General features: G+C 38.0%; 12 protein-coding genes across 12 annotated transcripts; 7 read left to right on the top strand and 5 right to left on the bottom strand.

Moving 5' to 3' along the window:
• Positions 1–1,077: 1,077 nt before the first annotated feature.
• Positions 1,078–2,541, top strand: OST1 (dolichyl-diphosphooligosaccharide--protein glycotransferase subunit; the record flags this gene model as incomplete). The annotated part of the gene is made up of 1 exon (XM_043191963.1): positions 1,078–2,541. The coding sequence occupies one exon, from the start codon at positions 1,078–1,080 to the stop codon at positions 2,539–2,541; it is 1,464 nt and encodes a 487-aa protein (XP_043048595.1).
• A 133-nt stretch (positions 2,542–2,674) lies between these two features.
• On the bottom strand, positions 2,675–3,001 carry KQ657_001160 (uncharacterized protein; the record flags this gene model as incomplete). Its single annotated transcript, XM_043191962.1, has 1 exon — positions 2,675–3,001. The coding sequence occupies one exon, from the start codon at positions 2,999–3,001 to the stop codon at positions 2,675–2,677; it is 327 nt and encodes a 108-aa protein (XP_043048594.1).
• A 222-nt stretch (positions 3,002–3,223) lies between these two features.
• On the bottom strand, positions 3,224–4,108 carry KQ657_001159 (uncharacterized protein; the record flags this gene model as incomplete). The annotated part of the gene is made up of 1 exon (XM_043191961.1): positions 3,224–4,108. One exon carries the CDS (start codon positions 4,106–4,108, stop codon positions 3,224–3,226), a length of 885 nt encoding a protein of 294 aa, XP_043048593.1.
• A 323-nt stretch (positions 4,109–4,431) lies between these two features.
• Positions 4,432–5,544, bottom strand: BAT22 (Bat22p; the record flags this gene model as incomplete). Its single annotated transcript, XM_043191960.1, has 1 exon — positions 4,432–5,544. One exon carries the CDS (start codon positions 5,542–5,544, stop codon positions 4,432–4,434), a length of 1,113 nt encoding a protein of 370 aa, XP_043048592.1.
• Positions 5,545–6,427: 883 nt separating this feature from the next.
• Positions 6,428–7,219, top strand: KQ657_001157 (uncharacterized protein; the record flags this gene model as incomplete). Its single annotated transcript, XM_043191959.1, has 1 exon — positions 6,428–7,219. One exon carries the CDS (start codon positions 6,428–6,430, stop codon positions 7,217–7,219), a length of 792 nt encoding a protein of 263 aa, XP_043048591.1.
• Positions 7,220–8,687: 1,468 nt separating this feature from the next.
• Positions 8,688–11,395, top strand: RPL42 (60S ribosomal eL42 domain-containing protein; the record flags this gene model as incomplete). The annotated part of the gene is made up of 4 exons (XM_043191958.1): positions 8,688–9,336; positions 9,401–9,416; positions 9,446–9,666; positions 11,079–11,395. 4 exons carry the CDS (start codon positions 8,688–8,690, stop codon positions 11,393–11,395), a joined length of 1,203 nt encoding a protein of 400 aa, XP_043048590.1.
• Positions 11,396–11,838: 443 nt separating this feature from the next.
• CBK1 (serine/threonine protein kinase) lies at positions 11,839–14,316 on the top strand (the record flags this gene model as incomplete). Its single annotated transcript, XM_043191957.1, has 1 exon — positions 11,839–14,316. The coding sequence occupies one exon, from the start codon at positions 11,839–11,841 to the stop codon at positions 14,314–14,316; it is 2,478 nt and encodes an 825-aa protein (XP_043048589.1).
• A 1,381-nt stretch (positions 14,317–15,697) lies between these two features.
• On the top strand, positions 15,698–17,539 carry KQ657_001154 (uncharacterized protein; the record flags this gene model as incomplete). Its single annotated transcript, XM_043191956.1, has 1 exon — positions 15,698–17,539. One exon carries the CDS (start codon positions 15,698–15,700, stop codon positions 17,537–17,539), a length of 1,842 nt encoding a protein of 613 aa, XP_043048588.1.
• Positions 17,540–18,194: 655 nt separating this feature from the next.
• CTA6 (Cta6p) lies at positions 18,195–18,887 on the top strand (the record flags this gene model as incomplete). The annotated part of the gene is made up of 1 exon (XM_043191955.1): positions 18,195–18,887. The coding sequence occupies one exon, from the start codon at positions 18,195–18,197 to the stop codon at positions 18,885–18,887; it is 693 nt and encodes a 230-aa protein (XP_043048587.1).
• Positions 18,888–19,037: 150 nt separating this feature from the next.
• SAM4 (S-adenosylmethionine-homocysteine S-methyltransferase) lies at positions 19,038–20,204 on the bottom strand (the record flags this gene model as incomplete). The annotated part of the gene is made up of 2 exons (XM_043191954.1): positions 19,038–20,065; positions 20,201–20,204. The coding sequence occupies 2 exons, from the start codon at positions 20,202–20,204 to the stop codon at positions 19,038–19,040; spliced, it is 1,032 nt and encodes a 343-aa protein (XP_043048586.1).
• Positions 20,205–20,895: 691 nt separating this feature from the next.
• Positions 20,896–22,317, bottom strand: HBR3 (rRNA-binding endoribonuclease; the record flags this gene model as incomplete). The annotated part of the gene is made up of 1 exon (XM_043191953.1): positions 20,896–22,317. The coding sequence occupies one exon, from the start codon at positions 22,315–22,317 to the stop codon at positions 20,896–20,898; it is 1,422 nt and encodes a 473-aa protein (XP_043048585.1).
• Positions 22,318–23,344: 1,027 nt separating this feature from the next.
• On the top strand, positions 23,345–24,115 carry GTT1 (Gtt1p; the record flags this gene model as incomplete). Its single annotated transcript, XM_043191952.1, has 1 exon — positions 23,345–24,115. The coding sequence occupies one exon, from the start codon at positions 23,345–23,347 to the stop codon at positions 24,113–24,115; it is 771 nt and encodes a 256-aa protein (XP_043048584.1).
• Positions 24,116–24,543: the final 428 nt, after the last annotated feature.

The raw sequence follows: 24,543 nt of genomic DNA, 5'->3' as shown, positions 1-24,543 counted from the left end.
TTGTTTGTTGATTGATTGATTTATTGATTGCTTCACTAGAGCTAAAACCTTGGTAGCGCGCTGCGAGGGCAAATAGGCGGGATTTTACAGGGGTATCTAATGGAATTGCGGATACAGAAAAAAGAGGCTATTAGAACAATATTGTACTAGTAGTAGTAGTAGTAGTAGTAGTAGTAGTAGTAGTAGTTGAAGTTCAGTATTAGTGTTTGATATGGTGTTTTGTGTGTAGATAGCAGTCAGCTTCTATGGTGGTGGGCTCCAATTGATCGAACAATAATGTACGTGAAGCTTGAACTGTATAAATTGCAGTGTAAAGATTTTACGGTAACGTTCTGTAAACCGTTCAGGTTCAGTAGTGGTAATGATGGATTCTGCTCTATAGAATCGAACTGAGTAGAATTGGAATCAAAATTGAAATTAAAATCTCTGATCTTAAACTAATATCTTTACTTTTGTTAAAGACTAGTTTTGGGTTCTTAATTCTTAAACAAATGTGGAGCTTTTATAAACGTTTCGTATCTATACACTACGATGGCAATAGTCATGGTGTTTTGCAATGTAACTCCGAGAGCCAGCTTGTGGCAATTAATGCGAATGCTTTAGTGTGATATTGGAGAGAGACATACACTTAAGCGTATGTAGTTCAAGAACAGTATATATTTGTAGGCACAGTACGTTCTATTGAACTGAACTCGAGCAAGCTACTGCTACCTTATGGAAGTAAAGGATTACTGTTACAAACACGCAGGAAATATATAAACCTTGTAAGCGTTTTATGGCAAAACTATGCCATAGCAATGTGTATCAACCATTACGAGCATACACTACAAACACGATATAAAGGATTATACTAAAGTAATCAAGCTTGTGCTATAACCTTACTTTATAATGATCTCCAATGGTAATACGTAACAGGCATCCGATTCTATGGAGCTTTTTGCTGTGGTAGCGCGGTTGCATTTTTTCCATTCCCTCCTAACATCATATACGTGTTTGACAGACAGATGGTGAAAAAACACCAACCAATCCTTTTAAAAGTATCATCTTCTGTTGGGGACCCCATTGTATATAAATACCATGATGTTTGTAGGCTGGGTGTCACTTGTGATCTCGTTTGTGGCTCTGTTCGCTGTTGCATTGGACGTGGATCCAGACTCGTGGTTCAATGAGCAATATACAAGAACAGTTGAGTTGTCCAAAAGTTATGTTAGAGAATCAGTTTTATTAAATATTAAAAACACTGCAAGTGCTCCTCAAGATACCTATTATTTCCATTTAAGCGATGGCTTGGACTTTATTAAAGATTTATCTTTGATTTCAGCTATCTTGGTTAAAAATAGAAACGCTGTTGATATAGTTCCGGTTATTGAGTCAGAAGAAGATTCTTCGTCTGCTTCCAATAAATTGTTCAAAATCACTTTACCTTATCCGGTTTCTCCTCAATCAAGTGTTGATATTAATGTCCAATATAATTACATGAACTCAGTCCGTCCTTTCCCCGAAAAGATTGAATTAAGTGATGTTCAGAAACTTCTTATTAAGACAAACAAGTTCCCTTACTCACTTTATGCCACTAAAAATTATCAATTGGCTTTTGGTGGTGTAGGAAAGTCTGAAGAGATGAACTTGAACTTAAGTAATGATTCAGTTGTCACAAAGGATTTACCATCTTTGGAAGGCCGTGTGGAAAACAATATGCTTGTTTATGGTCCTTTACTTTCAGTTGTTGGTCCAAAGACTATTTTTCCAATGGGTTTGTTATATACTCACTCAAAGGCAATTGCTAAAGTAACAAAGTTGGACCGTAGTGTTTGGATACCAGGACTGGATGTTATTCAATTACCCGTTGAAGAATACTTTGAATTAACTAATGATGGTGCAGCCTTAGCATCTGGATTCTCCAGAATCGACTTTATGAAGGGAAGATACGGTCAGAATAAAAACCATTTTTCTTTACTTCAATTGGAATTTCCCTTTACAGATTCCAACTCTTATTCTGATTATTATTACACCGATTTGGTTGGGAAAGTTGATACTCATCAAATCATACAAAAACATTTGGTTATACAACCTCGTTATCCAATGTTTGGTGGTTGGAAATATAACTTCACTCTTGGATGGAATCAATTGGTTGTTAATAGTATTCGTCGTGTTATTGATGAAGAAGATACTTACGTTATGGCATTCCCAATAGTTAATGGTTTGCAAGATGTTACTTATGATAAAGTCTATTTATCTTTCTACTTACCGGAAGGAGCTGAATTTGTTAATGTTTCTTCTCCTATTCCCTTTGAAAATATGGAAGTTTCTTCAGATTTGAGTTACTTTGATGTTGCTAAGGGTCACACCAAAATCACTTTAACATACACCAATGTCATTGATGCTATGACTAAGTTGGACGTTTTCATCCAATACAAGTATTCCAGTAAAAGTTTTATCTGGAAAATCCTTAAAATTAGTGGCTTTATCTTTACTGCTTTGACATCCTACTTCATCCTAGGAAGCTTAGATTTGTCAGTTGACGACAAGAGCAAGAAATAGAATCAACAATTAAATAATTATCAGATTCAATAAAAGGAATTGTATTTAACAAACAATTTGGATCCACTAATTCTTCTTGTTGTAGTTTATAATATGTAAGTCTAATCTTATTGGGTACGCATCACGTAATTCATCAAGTGTCATAACGTTGTTTGAGGAGAGCAACTTGTTCTTGACGTACTAAATAATCTTCAGCTGCGATTCTACTCGTATCAACTTTGTACGTTGTTGCCACCAAGTAACGACCTCTGAAATTGACCCCGTTCAATTCTTTGACCGCTTTTTGAGAACTTGATAAATTCATGTACACTGCTATGGCCGTACCATCTGGTTCATCTTTAGGCACTCTGATTTGACTTAAGGCTCCGAACCGAGAAAACAAATTACAAAGGTCCAGATTAGTGGTCTTATATGGTAAGTTCTTGACTTGCACTATAGGGAACTCGGACACCTTCAGCATGTTGTGGAATTCAGCATAAGTGAGGAAGTATATGTACTAATAGTTTTTTTATCTAGTAAATGATTTTGTCGCAGAATATATATTGATTTGACATTTTTGAAAAATGTCGTGATTTTGCTAACAATAATGATTTGCAGCAATAGCACTTAGAACAAACGTAAACCACAGGAGGCAAAGTAGAGTTCTCAATATGTAAGATATACGTTATGGTATATTATACATTTAGTAAAACCCTGTAATTGTAGTAATAGCATGACCCTTAACGAAAACATCAAACCCTTCGGAATCTACTCTTGGTTTAACAGTAGACACCAAATGAGCATCCCTGTTGATCTTGTTCCCTTGAGAAATATGGTAAACACCTTCACCACCCTTTTGATGGACTCCCAAATAGGCTCCAAGTGCGCCTGCCCCTGATCCACAAGCAGGATCTTCAGGAACCATTTCTGCTGGAGCAAAGTTTCTCATTTCCCATTTGGTTCCTTCGTCATTATGTTGGCCAATAGTACATAGACCAGTCCACCCATATTTTATTGAAACGTCAGTTAATGCCCCGTGGTTTGGTTCAAGATCAAGAACAGACTGCCCATCCTTTAAGCGAACAACAACCCATTTAGGCCCAATTTCAACAAGTACAGGAGTATCAAATTGATCTTTAGGTAACCCTAGCAGTTGACTAATATCTTCAATGGCTTCATCACTCACTTGGTGGAAGTCATAGCGAGGGACACGCAACTGCAAGTCAATTGAATTGAGATCTTCGAGATTTCCAATGGGTTCTATCTCAACGTTACCAGCACCACACTCCTGTACAATTAATCCTTTGGAGTTGACTTGTATCCGCTTTGCTTCCAAGAGAGCAAAACAAGTACCAAGAGTTGGGTGACCAGCAAATGATAACTCTGTAGCAGGTGTGAAAATACGAACCTTATAAGAGGTCGCTGGCGTCGAGGGTTTCAATATGAAAGTGGTTTCCGATAAGTTGGTCCACCTCGCAATCTGTTGCATTTCTTCCTTACTGAGATGGTCCGCATCAAAGAATACTGCCACTGGGTTCCCTTTGAACTTTGTGTTTGTGAAAACATCCACTTGCTTAAACATAGACATCACGAATCAGTTTGTCAGTTGGTCGTAGTTTCGATTTCTGTTTCTAATTCTTTAGAAGGGACAACACCTTATTTATCCAACGTATATCAACTGTGACTCATGTAAACAGCAATTAGTCCTGTACCTGAGACTGAACATTAGCTACAGCTTTTGCAACAGAAAGTAGTCCAAGGCGACACTTTAAAAATGTACATATACGTTTCGTTTTCCTAATGAGTCATAACGGAGTACCTTCTTAAAACTTCATAATACAATTACCCTTCACTTTATAACACGAATTTTCCAGTCAATTATTTGTTAATTATATATTTTGTAACTAAATCTTATTTCGCAACTCTAGACCAATCAGCAAACTCTTCTTCACCATATTGGATTTTTCTGATCCAATCAGCAACAGTTTGGGTCAAGTCACCAATAACACCATTGGCACCACATGGGACAGGGATTTGCTTATCTTGGAAGCCAATGTTGTTGATAGGGGAAACAATTGCTGCAGTACCACAACCGAAAGCTTCTACCAATTGACCTTTACTTGCTTTTTCGGCAACTTCGTGGATAGTAAACTTACGTTCAGAGATAGTCCATTCATCAGCTGGTAATCTTGCTCTGGCCAATTGTAAAACGGAATCACGAGTGACACCTGGTAAAATAGTACCATCCAAAGGAGCTGTAACCAATTCTTTCTTGTTATTTTCATCCTTGAAGACAAACATAGCATTCATAGCACCAACTTCAGTAACATATCCTTCTTCACCAAATAACCACAAGTTTTGTTGATGACCTTTGCTAGCTGCTACTGTTTGAGGTTGGATACAAGAAACATAGTTGGCACCCAATTTATAACCACCAACACCACCTGGCCATGCTCTCACAGCATAGTCAGTAGCTTCAAGAGAAACTGGTTTGAAACCAGTCTTGTAGTAAGGACCAACAGGGGAACAAATGACGTAAAGTAAAGCTCTGTCAGGTTCATGAACACCTAATGTAGGTGTAGTACCAATCATTGTGGGTCTTAAATACAATGAGTATCCAGCACCGAAAGGCACGAATTTTTTATCTAAAAGTACCAATTTGTCAATGCATTTCATAAGTTCTTCACCATCAAAAGTTGGCATAGATGCTCTAGCAGCTGAGTTATTCATTCTAGCCATATTCTTATCACTTCTAAATGTACGAATGTTGTTGTCTTTGTCACGGTAAGCCTTCATACCTTCGAACAATTCAAATGCATAGTGGAAAACAACTGTTGAAGGATCAAGCAGTAGAGGGTGATATCCACTAATCTTAGGAACTCCCCAACCTTCAGCTTCTGTCCATTCAATTTCAAGCATATGGTCACTGAAATATTTACCAAACACTAAGTCCTCATTAGGACGAGGTTCACTTGGTTTAGTGGTTGGTTCTATCACCAACTTAGAAGCATCAATATCAGACATTGTTAATGGCTCGATGAATGCACTATGTTAAGACTATCGAAGTGGTGTAAATTTTCACATTTTTCACCGTCCTTTATATACTAATTACGGGGTAATGGAAAAGTGAACAAGCAATGTCTACTCTCTAAATGCCGCTTTGGTAGCACCGTAAAAGAACAAATCGGTTAGTAACGGTAGAACATTTTAATGCCGATAATGCAAGAAGGGGAGTCAGACGTTTGGTGCGGAAGATTGAACTTTCGGTTATTAACGGACGTGTGTGTTGACTCATCAGTCGCTTTAGGAGATCGCCGGTTCAGGGCCGAAAATTGGATGAATCATAAACTTGAATGTGGAGAAGCTTTCAAGCAAACATTCGGTTGCATTATACATTTCAACTCAACTGCCATATCGGCCAATGAGTAACCATTTAGACGATAGCAATATGGTGTGAACAGAATTAATTCAGTAAATGAAATCTGCTCGTTGTCACACCTATTAACCAAATCGTAGTTACCAAATATCGATTCTTTTGATAGTACGACTAGAAACCACTAAACACCCGTGAATGTTAGCGTGGCTCGATGTCGGATCTTCAGCCAGTCCACGGGTTTATTCATTTGTTAATTTCGATATTGGATCCACTTGTAGCATGATCCTTAATGGTTTCTTAAATCGGTGCTACCAAAAGAATAGTTCGTAGTTTATTGTACACGAAGGAACTAACAGTTATACGATGGGCCCATTCAGTAGAATTATGATGAGTACAAGGAGTAGTTTAGCATCTATAGTTCGGGAAGTAGATACCTTCCCGTATAATGATATTCCAACGGAGTATTACCTGCTCCTAGCACATGATGGATCTACAGTACTCGGGTACATTTATCAAGACATTGCCCAGTTAATGGACACAGATTCTCTTTTCCAGGTTGATCATGCAAGAAAGATAGCAGCTATCCCTACTGAATATGACACATTCGAGAAAAGGAACCAGTTCATGGCAAACACTGCTTCTCAATGGCGTTCTTTACCTCAGTTAGAGCAATCCTTGGATAAAGCATGGAGAAACGAACTCTATGTTGTGTACAACCCAACTACCAAACCTTATATGCTACTTGAAAGAGCATTTTCCGTGTTAATAGGAGTTGTAACGTATGGAGTTCATATGAATGGATACGTTGCTCCGTGTAACACGAGTTCTAAAGAATTAAAGCTTTGGATTCCTCGTCGTTCGGCAACGAAACAAACATTTCCTAACAAATTGGATAACACGGTAGCCGGTGGACTTGGGCATCCTTATGGGGTATGGGAAACGTTAGTGAAGGAGTCATTAGAAGAAGCAGGACTCGAGAAGCAGTTTGTTGAACAAGGTGCAAAAGCTGCTGGAGTAGTGCTGTATATGATTCAACCAGAAGGAACACACAATCAACCAGAAGTTGAGTATATTTACGATTTGGAGTTCCCTGATGAAACTTCGATTCTCCCTTTTCCTGTTGATGGAGAAGCTCAAGACTTTCAGTTAATGGGATTTCTGGAAGTATTACAGAGAATTAAAGCACATGAATTTAAACCAAACTGCGCACTTGTGATAATAGATTTCTTAATTAGGTGGGGCTACATAACACCTGAAAATGAACCAAATTACTTGGAAATCGTTCACAAAAGCCATAGAAAGATCCCATTCCCAACCCGATGAATATTAGTGATCATAATTTTTTTGTTTTAGGTCTTAGTTGCTCTTTTCGTCAATAATTAGACGATATCTTGTGAACCCTTAAAACTTCTTTTTCTTTTACCTTAAGCGTTTATACATGGATATAGTTTGGTTCATAAATCTGTACTGAGAATGGAAAATCTTGATTTGAAACGATATAGACCATCAACAACACTTTAAGATTGCGTCTCTCTCTATCGTTTTAATTACTTGGACTACACAATTCTTAGCTCGCATTATCAGTAATTGGCATGGAATATCGCTCTGCCACCCTTATATCCAAATTATTGAGACAGTTGTATTCTATCACTCCTATATAGAATCCGGCCTTTTATTGTTGGATAGATATAGGGCTGGCTGTGATAAGGTTCGGGGATAGCTCCTTATGACACAAAACACCATAATGGGTTCCACAACCAGCTGTCACAAAAATAAAAAGATAATCAAGTAACTAAGAAGTAACCAACTTTAATGCCAGTAAGTCATTCTATTTGGCTCCAACAAACATATGGCTATTTACACTCACAATATGTTGCGATGTAGGACGTAGAAGCATAATAAAAAAAATATGCTGGCCTAAGTTTAATTTGGAAGTAGCTACATAAAATGTAATGTCAAGGAAGAAGAATCTATGGCAAGACTATGTAATTATACTCCAAGTATCAATCTGTTTGAAATCATAATCGATGGCGCAAGAGTTAGGGCCAAACATTTTTGATGATGACGCGGTAGGTGTAAAGAAGGTTAAGATGAACCCTCATCGTCGGACTCCCTTCCCAGATCAATGCACATTGAATTCCGGCTTAAAACTAGGAAGTTGTAGTCTAGGGTGACCAGAGTATGTATCATCAAATATGCACTTGGAAATCGTAAGAGAAATTCCAAGGTCGTTTGGGAAAGAGTAGGCAATATATGGCATTGCAGCCAGCCTTCCCCTGAATAAAGCTTTCAAGATAAATCTTTTGTCTGCAGTCTTATTTTTTTTTTCTCGATTGTTGTACTCCTCCATGGCTGCGAAAACAATCCATACTGTACTAAACCTTCAATCCCAATCTAGAGGGATGTGCCAGCTCTCTTCAAATATTTTATTCGCCTAGAGACTTGTGCAGATAGCACAAACATCCACTTACCGAATTATTAACATCTAAGATGTAAACTGTCAAATATACTTGTACGATATAAAGTCATCCAAGATCCCAACCTTAAGTTCCTGACCAAGGCAATTTTAACCTTCTAGTCCCCAAATTCTTTTACCCATATTAACTCCAATAACAAACAGGTTAGATAAAGTCATTTTTGGCCCCACATTCATTTTAGTCGTCCTGTGAACTCACTCCAGTCTTTCTCTTATACCCCAGCTTTTCAGCTTCTTCTTTAACTCCAACTATATTGTCACTCTTTAGTTTCCAACTACTGTCTTTCTTTTAACAAAAAAATATTCTATCCAAATATGCAATTCTCTAAACTCTTTTCTTCTCTTCTTATGTTTTCATTGGCTGTTGCTGCTCCTCCCTTTTATAATAAGGATCTGAATTTGAATAAACGTGGGGTTGTCTATGTGACGAATGTCAATACTCAACAAGTTACTGCTACTCAAACAATTGATTCTGTTACTTCTACTTCCGTGGCTTATCTGGTTCAAACTTCAACCACAACAGTTACCAGATATACTGCAACTGTGACTTTAACTATCAGTGGCGTGCCTCATGAATATACAACTGTTGCTACTACTTCCGTTAGTCCTTCTGATGTTGCTCCTATTAGTGAAAATGAAGTAACCACATATACTCCATCTACCACTATAACTAGTCAATCCAGTGCCAGTACTACTCCAGCTACCACAAGTTCTACTCCAGCCACCACAAGTACCACTCCAGCTACCACAAGTTCTACTCCAGCCACCACAAGTACCACTCCAGCTACCACAAGTTCTACTTCAGCTACAACCAGTGCTAGTACTAGTTCATCAGAAATGCAAACTACTTCATCCACATCTTCCAGTTTTGTCCCTACGGTTACGCCTTCTTCAACAACTGACAATAATGAACCTGCTACAGTGACAGTCAAGAATGTTGTTACGAGAATGATTATCTACATCGGTAATGGACTGTACATTACTAGTACAGTGCAACCTACCACTTCTTCTAGTAGCAGTTCTTCTAGCGCAACTCCAGCAGCAGTAACTACTACTAGTTCCTCGTCTACGAGCTCTACTGCCCCATCCACCCAATCCTCGTCTTCAACTGCTTCCACATCGACATCTTCTTCAGTTGCTCCAACAAAGACATCTTCTCTGTCTTCATCAAGTTTGAAGACTGTGTCTAGTACTATTGTTGAGGGATCCAGTCTTATTACAGATGCCCCTTCTGTATCTGAAGCAACAAACGAAGGTTGGATCTTGGATAACATCTATACTACCACTGAAGATGGTCTGTGCGTGATAAACTACGATTATTACTTAGAAGGCGAAGAAGAAGAAACTACTACGATACAAACTACCGTTTACACTACTGTTACTTTGTCGTCTTGAGACATTACTGACGTTGTAATCATTGACCGATATGGTTAAACAGTGAAATTAGTATCATAGAGTTTTTTTTATATTTACCTTGAGGCGTTATTTGATCGTGTAAGTTTGATTTTGAGTTGACAACTTTTTATAGTATTGCAGCAAATTTTATATAAAAATGAAACACCAACAAAATGTTTCATTTTGGCTTATTTTAGTCCGATATCCTTTGATTTAGTTAATAGTTTACTTTTATAATGTATATTTACGAACATTTATCTTATTTTTGAAACGTAGTTATACCATAAACTACAAAGATATAATATATAAGCTGCAAAGATAAAGATTACGGTTGCTGATAGTTATATGCATGACTGACAGGATGTTTCCATTCCATATATATGTTTCCCAGTTTAGATTCATAGATAAATGATTTGAACACCAAACGTGGTACAGGTATATTTAGCAGTAACATAGAGTCTATTAGAAACGTTCACCACTAAGAGTGTATCCACATTGTAACTCCGAAAGTAATGGTGAACTGAAGTTGCGACATCAGGAGGTTGTGTGGTAGCTCCAAAATATCAAAAGCCGGTGACATTTAGAATCTAAGGTGTACAACAGTCACCTATAGCTAAGGTCCTCTAGCCCTAACTTAACATAAAATCACGTGGAAAATACGAAAACACTGATCGCTGGAAAAACTACATTCACGTGATACATTAGACGTATTTAGTCGTGTACCAACATTTGTTACCTAATTCGGACCTCATAGTAGTATTCTCTTCGCGTACACTGGGTGGGGGCCTGGGAAAAATTTTTCATTTACCTTCATGGTGAAATACTCTACTAGAATAGTAGATTTTCTTTCTTAAGGAGTTCACTTTACTATCCTAATTATTGAGGCATAATGGGTATGTGGTATACACCAATAGGACCATCATAAGATGAAACGTATAAGATTTGAGCAGTGGATGAAATGAAGTCAGTGCTTCTAAAGTGTTTGACGATTTGTGATTGGAGTTAAGAGGTGTGAAAAGTCCAAGATATAAATTGACCAAGGCAAAGAATATCGTCTGAGGGATTCAAGTAAAGTTGAAGAGCTATCCAACACAAGAAATACAGCAAAATAGTCAACTATTATCATACAATGGTTGTAGTTTTGTCAATTTCAAACAACTTATTATCCACCTAATACAAGTCGAAGCAGGTTCCAAGAAATCGAAATGCTAGCTCCGAGTTCTTATCATATCACAACGTGCACATGGATGGTTCCCTATTCTCCAAGTCTTACGACTACTAAAGCACATAATACTAACAATTAATGTATAGTTAACGTTCCAAAGACTAGAAAGACCTACTGTAAGGGTAAGCAGTGCAGAAAGCACACCCAACACAAGGTTACCCAATATAAGGCTGGTAAGGCCTCCTTGTTTGCTCAAGGTAAGAGAAGATATGACCGTAAGCAAAGTGGTTTCGGTGGTCAAACCAAGCCTGTCTTCCACAAGAAGGCTAAGACTACCAAGAAGGTTGTCTTGAGATTGGAATGTGTTGTTTGCAAGACCAAGGCTCAATTGTCCTTGAAGAGATGTAAGCACTTCGAATTGGGTGGTGATAAGAAGCAAAAGGGTCAAGCCTTGCAATTCTAAGCATATGTCTAGCCCACTCACATCTCACACACGCCGCCATATCCATAATTTCAAATCACTTTGTATATGTAAATGTGTTTGTATGTATCTATGTATACTATGTCTTGAATAGCTAACCTTTAATGTAAGTGACAGAAGATGATTTCCATATACTCAAAAGACACACGTTTTTCAAATACAGTGTAGTGCCAGAACCAATTGGCACCTCCAACATACAATATTTTTTTCCAGAAAAAGGAGGACTTATTTCGTGTAACTAAAACGAGACGACCAACTGAAAATCTCAACATCTTGCCAATTAGCGTAGGTGAACGCCAGATCAAAGAATTCTCGTACAAATAATTAATTGGTCCTTTAATTTTAGAACAACCGAGATAAAGTAAAGGCTATTTCATAGATTTTATAAGGAGTTCATGGAAGCATTTTGAAGTTAAGTTGTCATAATGGAGTATAATCGTGTGGATCAACGGTATTACGAAGAACAACAACAACAAAAGCAACAACCACAACAGCCTCAAGTACTTTTACAACGTCAGCAGCCAGCAGACCATCAACTATTTTATCAGCTTCAACAACAGCAACAGCAACAACAGCAACAGCAGCCACGCCAAGAACAACAGTACTATCAACAAGAGCAACAAGAACCGCGTCATGAAATTGCAGACGTAAGTTACATGGAAGAGGACACTTTTATTGGTGGACGAGAACCTGAAGAGGCTACTCCATATATGTACGAAGCTCATACACCACAGCATCAGTTTTTAAATATCAATCGAGCTCCTGAGGCATCCTTTGCTACATCCCCCACCTTTTCAAGTTCCCAAAGATTTGAGTACCATTCTGATCCCGTGCCCACAGGTTTCGGGGGAAAATTCCAATCGATAGACTCCTTGAACTTCAAGCCTCCAACCGCCACTACACAATTCACACAGCTCAGCAATACCTCGTTGACAAACGTTAGTGAAATCAGTCATGGGACCAATAATTCCCTTGTTTCCAATCAGGGAATAATACCGCTGTCATCTCCTACGTTGAGTAGTGGCAATGCTACTCAAAATTCACAGCAGCCCCTACAACAGCATTTGCAGCAACATCACCACCAACAACAACAACAGCAGCAACAGCAGCAACAGCAGCAACAGCAGCAACAGCAGCAACAGCAGCAACAGCAGCAACAGCAGCAAAAGCAACAACAGCAACAACAAGAACAGCAACAATTACTGCAACAGCATCAACTTCAAGCACAAACTCGTGAACTGAACATAGTTACATCTGCACTTGGCGGAGATATCATAGCTCAAAATATCCCACATCAAGGGTCTTCAAACGGAGGTCCAGTTACTCCTTTGCTCCAACAAACCAGTGTAGTAGAAGGAGGAAAACCTGAAAATGCTGCAGACCTGGATACACCGTATGTGTACTTTACAAGAACTCCTAATCTTATGACTCGAACTGCTCAAGACAGAGCAAGTGCCATTCGACTCAAGTTGGAGAATTATTACCAAATGGGTATTAGTCATGCCATAGAACGTAACCAACGGAGGGTAGACTTAGAGCACCGTCTTGCTACTGAAGAAGTAAATCTGTCAGAAGAACGTAAGAATCGTCAATTGGCAAATTTGGGTAAGAAAGAATCACACTTTTTAAGATTAAGACGAACCAAATTAAGTTTAGAGGATTTCACTACAGTTAAAGTTATTGGTAAAGGTGCATTTGGTGAAGTTCGTTTAGTTCAGAAGAAGGATACAGGTAAAATATATGCCATGAAGACGCTTTTGAAATCTGAAATGTACAAGAAGGATCAATTGGCTCATGTTAAGGCCGAAAGAGATGTATTAGCTGGTAGTGATTCACCTTGGGTTGTATCATTGTATTATTCTTTCCAAGATTCTCAATATTTGTATCTTATTATGGAGTTTCTTCCTGGTGGAGATTTAATGACAATGCTTATCAGGTGGCAGATATTCACAGAAGATATCACTCGGTTTTATATGGCCGAATGTGTTTTAGCCATTGAAGCGATTCACAAGCTAGGATTTATTCATAGAGATATCAAGCCTGATAATATTTTGATTGACATTAGAGGGCATATCAAATTAAGTGATTTCGGGTTAAGTACTGGTTTCCACAAGACCCATGATTCCAATTATTACAAGAAATTACTTGAAAGAGAACAAGCACAACAAAGTAATGTTGGCAGTGATGGTCTTTTAAATCCAAATATAGGTGGTGCTGGAAAGTCACGTAACAGTATGATGGTTGACGCCATTCATTTAACCATGTCTAATAGACAGCAGATGCAAACTTGGCGTAAGTCTAGACGGTTGATGGCTTATTCTACAGTTGGTACACCTGATTATATTGCGCCTGAGATCTTTATTCATCAAGGATATGGTCAAGAATGTGATTGGTGGAGTTTAGGAGCAATTATGTTTGAATGTCTTATTGGGTGGCCACCTTTCTGTAGTGAAACAAGTCATGAGACATACAGAAAGATTTTGAATTGGCAAGAAACATTACAGATTCCTGAAGATATTCACTTAAGTCCTGAAGCCGAAGATTTAATTCGGAGATTATTAACTAGTGCCGACCGTCGTTTAGGTCGTTATGGAGGTGCTGATGAGATTAAGAGACATCCGTTTTTCCGTGGAGTTGATTGGGAAACCATTCGTAAAGTTGATGCACCATTCATTCCTAAATTACGAAGCATCACTGATACAAGATTCTTCCCTACAGAGGAATTGGAGAATGTTCCTGAACAGTTGGATGACAATGGTGGACCTGTTGGTCTTGGTAATGCCCGTGCCACTGCAAAGGCCAGTGGTATTGACAATGGCAAGGATGGCATTAAAGAAGATTTACCATTTATTGGTTACACCTATTCACGGTTTGATTATTTAACCAGGAAGAATGCTCTATAGTATGGATCCCTTTCCTTAATATAAATTATAGATTAAATGAATACACATGCACATATCTTATTGAAGGCAACAAAGTGAAGTGGTTCAAACGATAATGTACGTCGAATCATTTGATAACTGAATGCAAAAATAAAGTGAAACTTGGCTACGGGATTAAATACGATGCGAGTAAAACATAAACAATAACGCTGATTGATATCTTCCGCCATAGTTATTATAGTTAGACGAAGATACGGTAGTGTGACACTATTTACTAAGCAGGGCTCGGATTTAAGAGAGGTGGGTGGATTTAAATCCCTCCGCTCTTTACCGATGAGGTAAAGATCGCACGCCGGCATACAGAAATGGCTATTATTCTTGGAATGCCGCAATCATCGGTCGTAAAATACACCCAGGCAACGTAGACCGCTAGATCCGCCAATTCCGAAAGTGGATTGAATATACTGAGAGAACTATTGAACAATACTTATACAGAGAAAGCGTAGACATTGTAATACAGATGACACTATTGGATATGTATGTAGTTGTACTATAAGATCGAGTATTTTTATATGAAAGGTTGATCAATTTCCCCAATCTAATTTTATAGTTAGTACTAGAAGATTGAATCTGTTTGAGGAACCAAATTGATAACAAATACGACACATGTAATGACGTCAACGGCAAAATTGTAAAGGGGACCTAAACCGAAACTAATGTTAGTCAAATTGCACAAGTTTAGCACGATACTTGAATAGACCTCATGGAAGAACAATTGAGAGAAAAAAAGTGTGAGCAGAATATGAAACCCCAAGTAAATAGGAAACATTTTCAGTTTACAATTACCAATAATGGAAGGACCGGATGACCAATGGCAATGAAGTGAATTCGGGTATTAGAAGGAATTAGTTCAATTGATATTGGCCGATATTCATAAAAAACGCAACTTACTACCCCCATGCCTAAAACGGATAACTGAAGAGGTGGGCTGGTACTATATAGAACGGTTTTAATGCATAATTATTAAGCCACCATTGTGATCCTCAAAGAACAAATTATTTTGGAAACCCGTAAACTAATTGTATGACTTTGTCGGGCTTTGCATGTAGTATATAATTGTGTGGATCTGCTGTTAGTGATCGCACACATCGACTGATGTTTTTCCATAGTAAAGTTATTACTCCTTAATTAAGCATATTCGTTCAACAACGTTTTAGGTTGATATTTAATAATCTATCCGTACTTGGTACTCCTTCTGTTACAATCCAATCCAATTGGTAGTGCTTCATTACTTTTTCTTTAAAAGCACTAGTTCAATTGAATAGTGGATGTGAATTGTTACCTGTATAAATTATTCTACCCCTTAAGCATGAAGTGGAGTTTCTTTTTAAATATAGCCCTAATGGCTTTAGCGCCAGTCATTATGGCGCATGGTGATGAGATGGATATGGATATGGATATGGAGGGTATGATGACTGAAAGTAAACCAATTGACTCAATTGAGACCTATCACAATAATAACGAGGATGAGAAACTAATCCCAATTGCTCACGTTGAAAAGCATCAACATGGAGTTCCAATTCTTGAAACAAGCCTCCTACCCGAGGAAAGGCTATACTGGGAAGCTTATGATGCCACAACGTTTTTCAATTACCCTAATACCAATCAGAAGGCTCTTCGAACGCATGTCACAGCAATGATTTTGGCTGTGATGTTTGTTTATCCTTTATTCCTAGTATTCCGGAATGCCAAGCGTACTAAAATGGCACTTGTGTCCTTATTAGTGTACAGTGCAGCCACCACCACTGCTGTCATCAGTTTGTCGGTGTTCACATCTTCAGCAGATGAGAATTTGTACCCTGGGAATGCGTATGTGCCAATGACCGGAATTTGGGCTATTTTAGCAGTAGCCCATTTTGTATTCACTGTTTTAGCGCTCAATTACCAATATGGCCCAACACAGAAGTATGCTATGCCTGTAAGAGAGTTTGATCAGGAAATTTCAGGTGGAGAAATGGCACTGCCTTCAATTACATTGTACGATTTGAGTAATAGGGGTTCTTCTGATGGCCAAGAAAATGATCTGAATATGAAAACGAGCAATAACTCAATGTTTGATAATCATCATGCTAGTCCGCAATCATTCGGACTTGGATTGAGTAACGCTGAAGATGAAGACAACGATGAAGCTCAACATCATTTATTGTATTTGAATAGAAGCGAAAATAACTCCAATTGGTTCATCCTGGATAATAAGTGGGTGAATTCCATAGTTGATAAATTAGGTCATTGGTGTGTACGTATCGCTAGTATTCTCACCTGGATTCAATTTACCTATTTCCTCATATATGTTCCAACTGGAGTGGCGGTGATGGCTAGATATGGGTTTGGTACTACGGTTTTCAATTTACTTGCTCATTTTATTAAAGGTGGAGTATTCTTTCTCTATGGTATGGTAACTTTGGCCCGGTATTGTGGTGCGTGGCTGAATAAAGGATGGAATTGGAAACATCGCTATTTAAGTACACATTCCAATAATAAATCCACATGGTGGAACCGGATTCAGCCTGAGGGTATGTTTACTATGGAATGGATTGAGCTGTTTTTAATATTCTTCTATGGATGCACCAATATTTTCTTGGAGAATCTAGCATCTGCTGCTAGTGGAAGTGGATACTCAGCAAAGGATCTCCAACATGCTTCCATTGCTTTTATTTACATTGGTTGTGGTGCTTGTGGATTAATTATAGAGTCTAAACTTAGCAAATGGCGTTATGATCATGCCATTGAGGCCTTGAACTCATCACGGTCTCTGAATATTATTAAAGCTTCACCAGGATTTAGTCCTAACCCATTCCCTCTTATGACAGTTTATTTTACTGGAGCTATTATGTCAAAACATATGCAATCATCGCAATTACTGACAGCAGTCCATATTCAATGGGGACAACTTCTTACTGTTGCTTGTGCATTCCGTTTATTGCTGTACATTCTCAAGTTTATTATAAAGTCAGAACCTCAAAGTAAGAGTAGTTCAGGAGCTCCATTTACTGAATTAATGGCGCTGTTTTGTCTTCTTGGAGGCGGATTGATTTTCATGGAATCTACCGAACCAGCTATTGAATCAATGGAATTTCATGGCTTAACAGAAATGTTCACTTTCAATGTTAGTGTTGGATTAGTGGCCTTGTTTATGGCTTGGGAAATGTTCTTACTCAACTTGCGAGATAAATTGAAGAACTGAACTTAGGATTATTATCTCATTATTTATTTTTATGTTTTCTTTTCTTATTTCACTACCCCCCCCAATCGATCTCCTGATGATAATATTTAATGTTGTTTTTTTCTTTGTTAATACTTTTCGATTATTTACTTTTGTTCTAGGAGTCGGGGAAAGCTTTATAGTTTTAAATACATTTGTTTCGGCACAGTATTATGAATAAAAGAACTGATATGAGTAGATAATATTGATTTGGATGGTGATATCGATTGCACATCACCTCATCAATGTGGCTGCAAAGCTAAAGAATTTGAAGTTATACCTGAATACGTGGGTATGTATACAACAAGCTTACATGCAAAGTAAAATTGATAAGCTGGTGCGAGTTGTTTCAGTCTTCTCAATTCTCACAGTGGGATTCAAGCGAGAACCAAGAACCGTATGTTTGAGTAATAAAACGATAGAATGAATTATAGCAGTAACAAATGCTACAGAGTTAAGAAAGTGTCTGACATAATTCCAGGGCTTTGCAATTGCTGTAGATTAGGTTATATGGGCATATAATGAACTTATGTTTCTTACGTCACGTGACCAACGAATTAGCACAAACATTATACATTCAAGTGTAGTCTGCTTTTGATGTCAAGAATTAAACCCAAGTCCTGGTACAGATCGCAACATGTCACTAGATACTATATACTCTTACATGCACATGGACGACCCGAATCGGGTGCTTTACATGCAATCATGGCAATTGGATTCCGACATTGCATTTGATGATATTGATACTCATACGCTTACCGAAGCGACTATGCATTTATTTCCATTAGCATATCTTCAACAGGAAGAAGAAGATGGAGGGATTATTCTAGTGAATAACACTAATTTCAGTTCTAATTCTAAATTTAGACAAAAGCATCAAAAGGAAAGAATATGGCAAGACTTAGATATCAATTTTCTAGAACTACATAATGCCCATACCAAAAATCACCTTCAAACAACAGAAAGCAATCAACGGGTAGACACTGGGTTTCCCTTTCAAAGTGAAGCAGTTTCTGGATTCGAATCACACCAAACGCAACGAGATCGTACTTTGTTGACTCCAATGCATGATGCCGACTTGGGACAGTTCTTAGCCAATGGGTATCAACTGTTACGACCCCAACAATTCACTATGGCAACTTCACCACCTCAATTCAATTTTCTGTTGGATGAAACAACTGAATTCCCAACGCCATCTATCGGGAATTCAAATACAGTAAGTAACAATAGAAACCCTTCGGGTTTGATGCAAACTCCCCGAATAACCAGAGTTCGACAATCGTCGACTGATCGAAACTTCCAGACCCCAATCGCACGTATAGTTCGATGATTAGGTTAATGTATAATGAGAGAAAGGAAATGGGTAAACGGAATGAAAAGGCATATAATCTATATGAATTAGAAAATACATGTATAGTAGTGTCTGGTGGTTGTTTATTCTATGTATACTAATTTACATTTACCTATACTATGCAAGGTACTACAATTGGTCAAATATACGTCTCACAGTGTTGATTTCCTCTGGACCCGTGGAACAACAACCTCCAATGATACGAACGTTGGGAGACATAGACATCCATTTCTTAACGGCAATTGCCCAGTTGTCTTGATCTTTGTGAGATTCGTAGGTGAGATCTTCTCTACTAGAAAAGTAGTCAAAACCCAAGTTAGGGTAGATAACAATAGCCAAGTTGTGACGGTTTTCCTTGTCCAAGTTCTTCACCAAATCGGCAACAAATTTGTAGTCCATACAATTAACACCTATGGCAAATAACTGATTTTGGAGATGAGGATGACTGTCAAGAAATTGGTTAATGTACCTCATAACTGATGGGATTGGGGTACCATCACATAAGGTCTCACTGGTTTTGAAATTCATAGATAAATAAACTGGCTTTTTGGAATTGGTGGTTGCTTGTAAATTCTTCAACAAGTTGAGCAATACCTTGATTTCTTTAAAGTTTGGAATGGTTTCCAAGGCAATCACTTCAACTTCATTATGGGTATAGAAAAAGTTCACCAATGGGTAATGGTATTTAGTCAATTGAGCATTGGTAATGTCACCATATTCCCCTGTGTACTCAGCGCCATTGACCAAGTAGGCACCATAAGGTCCAACACTACCAGCGATAAATACTTGACGGTCCTTGGTAGAATTAGCTGCTTTTCTTGCGATGTTGACACTTCTTTGCCAAAGAGCCTGGATTTCAGAATCAGAAGTAGATGTAAACTTCTTCAAACTACCATAACTGGTCTGATAAGTTCCCGTGATAATAAGGTCCAGGCCAGCATCAACATAAAGCTGATGTACCTTTTCAACTAAATGAGGCGACTTCCAAAGGGTAATACCTGACCACAAAGGGTGGTATTTTGGTTGGACAGGGTCATCTTTTGGAATCAATTTTTCAAGTTGGGTTCCTAATCCACCATCCATGACTAATGGCTTTGCAGCCAATGTAGCAAGAAATGCTGAAGTTGAAGACGATTTCATGTTCCTGTTGAAGGTTTCTATGCTGTAGAGACTATTCTAAGAGACTGTCTGGTAGTGAATACGAATTTGACTTATAATTTGATTCGAAAAAAGTAATCTCCATTATATACTACCGCTAAATCCACAGTAAGTGTCTCAAAATTTGTCGGAACTCATGAGTCAGAAGCTGGAAATAGACTAGACCATACAGGTGCGCATGCCTTACACTAAAAGACAGAATGCCTGTACAGGCTACAGCTACTTACGCCGGTGCGGCTCATCAAACACAATCAACATAAATAGTGAGCTTAGAGAGGATCAGATCAGAGGCTCGGACTCCCAGTGACTCACAGTTATATTACAAAGATTTCAAACAACTAATCCATTGTTTGAATTAGCTCAACCGAGAGTACTAAAACGTTGACTACATAACTGCAAAGCTGGGATTATCCATCTCCATAATTCCAAGGCATTTTTTAAAAATTGTGGCCCTTTTAATTCTTCAGACACTCTACGAGTGTCTGATTTCTGGGGTATGTGTTCTCAAAACTTCGGCTTATAGGTATAGAGCATTAGATTCAACAAACCAACTCTTAGCAAATATAGTAAACCTTGTGCCTGTAATCTAAACCGAATTGTTAATTCACTGCCCCTCTCCAGACTTTAATCAGTAACTTTAAGAAACTAGCAAAAGCATATCTATCCAGCTTGTTCAGTCTAGTTGCCCGCTTATACTGCATACTAGTACAATATCGAAAAAAAGACTTTATCTATTGTTACTGTCGAACTACAGCATTGTCGTTGGCTGAAAAATTTACTGGATGAATGTACAAGCTCTATTCAACAATAACACTACGTACTATGACTCTTACTTTCTTCCCTTTGATGAATTGATGAACCGGCTTCGTCCAACCCGTACTCCTGATCCTCTTACTGTCGGACCGGTTGTAAAAGGAGAAATGAAGTTGTCTGCACTTCCTCCTCCAATCCATTCTTGAAGAGCCTTTTCATTCTGGCGACGTTGCCAGTCATCATCTTTCAATGCTTGAACGTACTCCTTTTGATCTTCACGAAGTAACACAGGATCTTGCAAGATTCTATGACGATTTTGCTTGTTGTGTTGGTGTCCAGCATTACCTTGACGTTTCTGGGAATTCTTACTTAAAGGTGAGGGTAAAGTGTAACGATCTCCACGTCTGATCCAGTTGAAATTTGCCTTTAAATGAGGAGTAACTTTACCAGTTATGTTATCAATAGAAACTGCGCACCGTAAAAGAGTTTGACCACCACATTTAGGACAGAAATGTTTAGGCTTACCATTCTTTGGAATTGGCGTCATTCTGAAACATGCGTGACAACGATACATATAGTTACGAACTCTGCGAATCTGTCTTCCAGACATAGAATTCATCAAATTAAGACCAATTTGCATGGCTACGTTTTGACATGCAAAATCTCCTGTAGTCAATGCACATTTAATAAATGGAACATTAGCTTCACCCACTTTGGATTCAGCTATTTGTTCGTTATTATCTTTCATCATTTCTTCATACAAATTCTCAGGATTGATCCAATCTCCATCATCATCATCATCATCATCATCATCATCATTACCATAGTCTTCTTCAAGAGCTTCATAATTTTCCTCTTTCTTTTTTTCGATGGCTTGAGTTAACACTTCTTTTGTTTGAAGAATTGTCGTTTCACTTTCTTCTGTGTTTTCTGTATTTTTTGTGTCTTGTTGTTTCTCTCCAACCAATTCATTTTGAAGCTGTGCTTCTCTCTTCTCTCTTTGTCTCTTTCCCCCTCTTCTTCTGGGTTTTTTAGCTTTTACTTCTTCAAATGGTTGTTCAGTAGGTGCCAGAGTCTCGGAAGCAACTTCCACAGGTGTCGCATCCGATTTTTCTTTTGTTACCTCTGTTGTAGTAGCTTTTGTCTTAAATTCCAATTTTTCACCAGGGAATTTTCTTAATCTCCAGTCACCATGATTAAGTTCGACTTCAAGTTCATATGCCAATGCAATAATGTGAATATCGTTTGCAGATAAAACAGCATAATCACCAGTTAAACGAGCAAACCTGCTTACTTGATCAATATACTCTTGTTTTGGATGTCTTACCTGCAATTTATCTCCCCAGAGAATTAGTTGTTGTCTAGAATGTTCATCTTTTAATTCTGAGTGCACACCCGGAGTTGTGTAAAAAGTGTTGGCAAATTGCTGAAGTTGACTTGAAGTTTGAGTAATCAAAGGACCAGCATCAAGAACCAAGGATTGGATGCTCTTTGACATTTTACTGTATTGTGTCTAGTGGATCTTGGTGTAGAACTATAGCATACTTTGAACTTTAGCTAGAGATGAGCATCGAGCTCAAGGAAGGAAAAAGGATAAACGCGAGATCACGTGCAAAACCACGTGATAGGTGTGAATTGTTGCCAGTAACAGGGAATGATTGCTACAGCCAAATTAAGTCATGCTGCCTATACGGCTTTGAAGGTTCCCAAGGGATTGAGTATATTAAAGACATCTGTTTGTATGATACCAGGCATGTGCTTTTGACCAGTAATTTAAGAACTGCTGTTTCAAAATTAACGAGGTGATCCTCTTAGGTCTCAATTATATACAGATACGCTCTGGACCATAGATGCATATTTACCCACCTTCGCTTTCTTAGTGAAGTTGGACTTTGGTCCCTCGGATCAATTGATTTCCTGTCTCGCACAAGAGATCTTAAGGATTCATGGTACTCACGTTAAGAGGGATTCCTGATATGCACGTTGAACCCCTCTTTGCCCATATTTTTACGAATTTAGTAAGCCCGGTTCATCACATGAGTATATGTTAAGCGTAGTCATATTTTTTTTTATCTATTTCGCCATTTTACTGTCCTCTATTGTTAAACTATAATAAGTGCCCTTAGAAGCAATGAAGATGATCCTCCCCACACTAATTTTTAATTGTAGTCATTATGACTGGGGAATGATACGAAGCAGCCTAACAAGGCAACTTTTGTTCTTACCCAATTTGGAAATCGCGATGTAACTGTTTGCCCCAAAATTGGCAATTTTAGCATTCATTATATCGCACATATGCAACCGACCATAGTTCATACATACGTCTAAATACAGGTTGACTTCTAACCCTAGGGCTATGTGCAACATTCGTTATAGTAGACTATGCGTCCACGTCGTGGTATAAATATAAAGTGATTGTAGCAGTACAGTGGAAACATTAACTGTTAATTATATAGTCCTATTCGATAAACTTTTATAGCCAAATAATATAAATAAGATTAACATAAAAGATAAGGTCAGTTAATATGGGATACAGCAAAGACGACCTTTTCACATTACATTGGCTTGACAATTCACGTGCACACCGTATTCTATGGTTACTTGAGCTTTTAGGGCTCAATTATGAAGTGAAAATTTACTTCCGTCACCCTAAAACCTGGAGAGCACCCCCAGAATTATTTCGAGTCCATCCTTTGGGTAAGTCCCCTATCCTTGATATTGATTTTGCTGATGGGAGTGAACGTCTTCAATTACTTGAAAGTGGTAATATGATTCAATATTTGCTTAAACATTATGATTTCGATAAAGTTTTGGCTCCCAAAGATAGAAAGCAAAGAATGCAGGTTGATTACTTTTTACATTACACTGAGGGGACTTTACAGCATTTGTTGATTTCGTTATTAGTCAACAGCAGCGCCAAGAATATGGCTCCATTCCCATTAAAGAGTGTGACCAAATTAGTTGGGAAAGGTATCAATAACGGTTACTACAAGCACGAGTTTGAGTTGAATATGATCTATTTGGAGAACCATATGCGTAAACAAGGAACAGGATTCTTTGTGGGTGACAAATTAAGCGGGGCTGATATAATTTTGAGCTTCCCCATTTACGAGAATGTGTTTGACAATATGATTGGTGTAAAGGAATGTACTGGCGAAAAACGAGATATGAAGGACTTGTATCCACAGTTAGCCAAATGGTCCAAGATGGTGAGTAAAGACCCTGCTTACAGAAAGATAAATAAGTATATGGAAGACAAGGTGGAAGAATATGTTCGGGCCCAAGCTAATTTGTAGTAAAGTATAATATACAATAGTTATAATAATGTTAATAATATGACTTTTTAGTAAAATTACCTAGTATGTGAGTAAAGTACTATGCGAATTTTATCTATTGTTTGTTCTTGATTAATCACTAACAAATAGTACCACAATCGTGGTTTGGAAATTCAGAGGTAATACAAGATGATAAATATCAACAAATCTGACACATAACAAAAAATACCAAACCGTAGCAATTTTAGCAATGTTGACGTTGTTTACTCTGGATGTGTAGTGCAACTCCCCTCTCGTCTAATTGGTTTGTTTGTGTACGAATGGTTCTACGAAGGAGTAGTAAAGGAATACTTTGCTTCTTAAAATTGGTACCGCCGTTCTTGTGAGGGTTTGGTCCCATCACACGACCTCAGCCATACAATACAACGACATTTTCCACCTATAAATGT

This window comes from Scheffersomyces spartinae, assembly GCF_019049425.1.
Source record: "Scheffersomyces spartinae strain ARV_011 chromosome Unknown scaffold_14, whole genome shotgun sequence".
Taxonomy (NCBI): Eukaryota; Fungi; Ascomycota; class Pichiomycetes; order Serinales; family Debaryomycetaceae; genus Lizanozyma; species Lizanozyma spartinae.
This window is presented reverse-complemented; position numbering and strand designations above follow the sequence as displayed.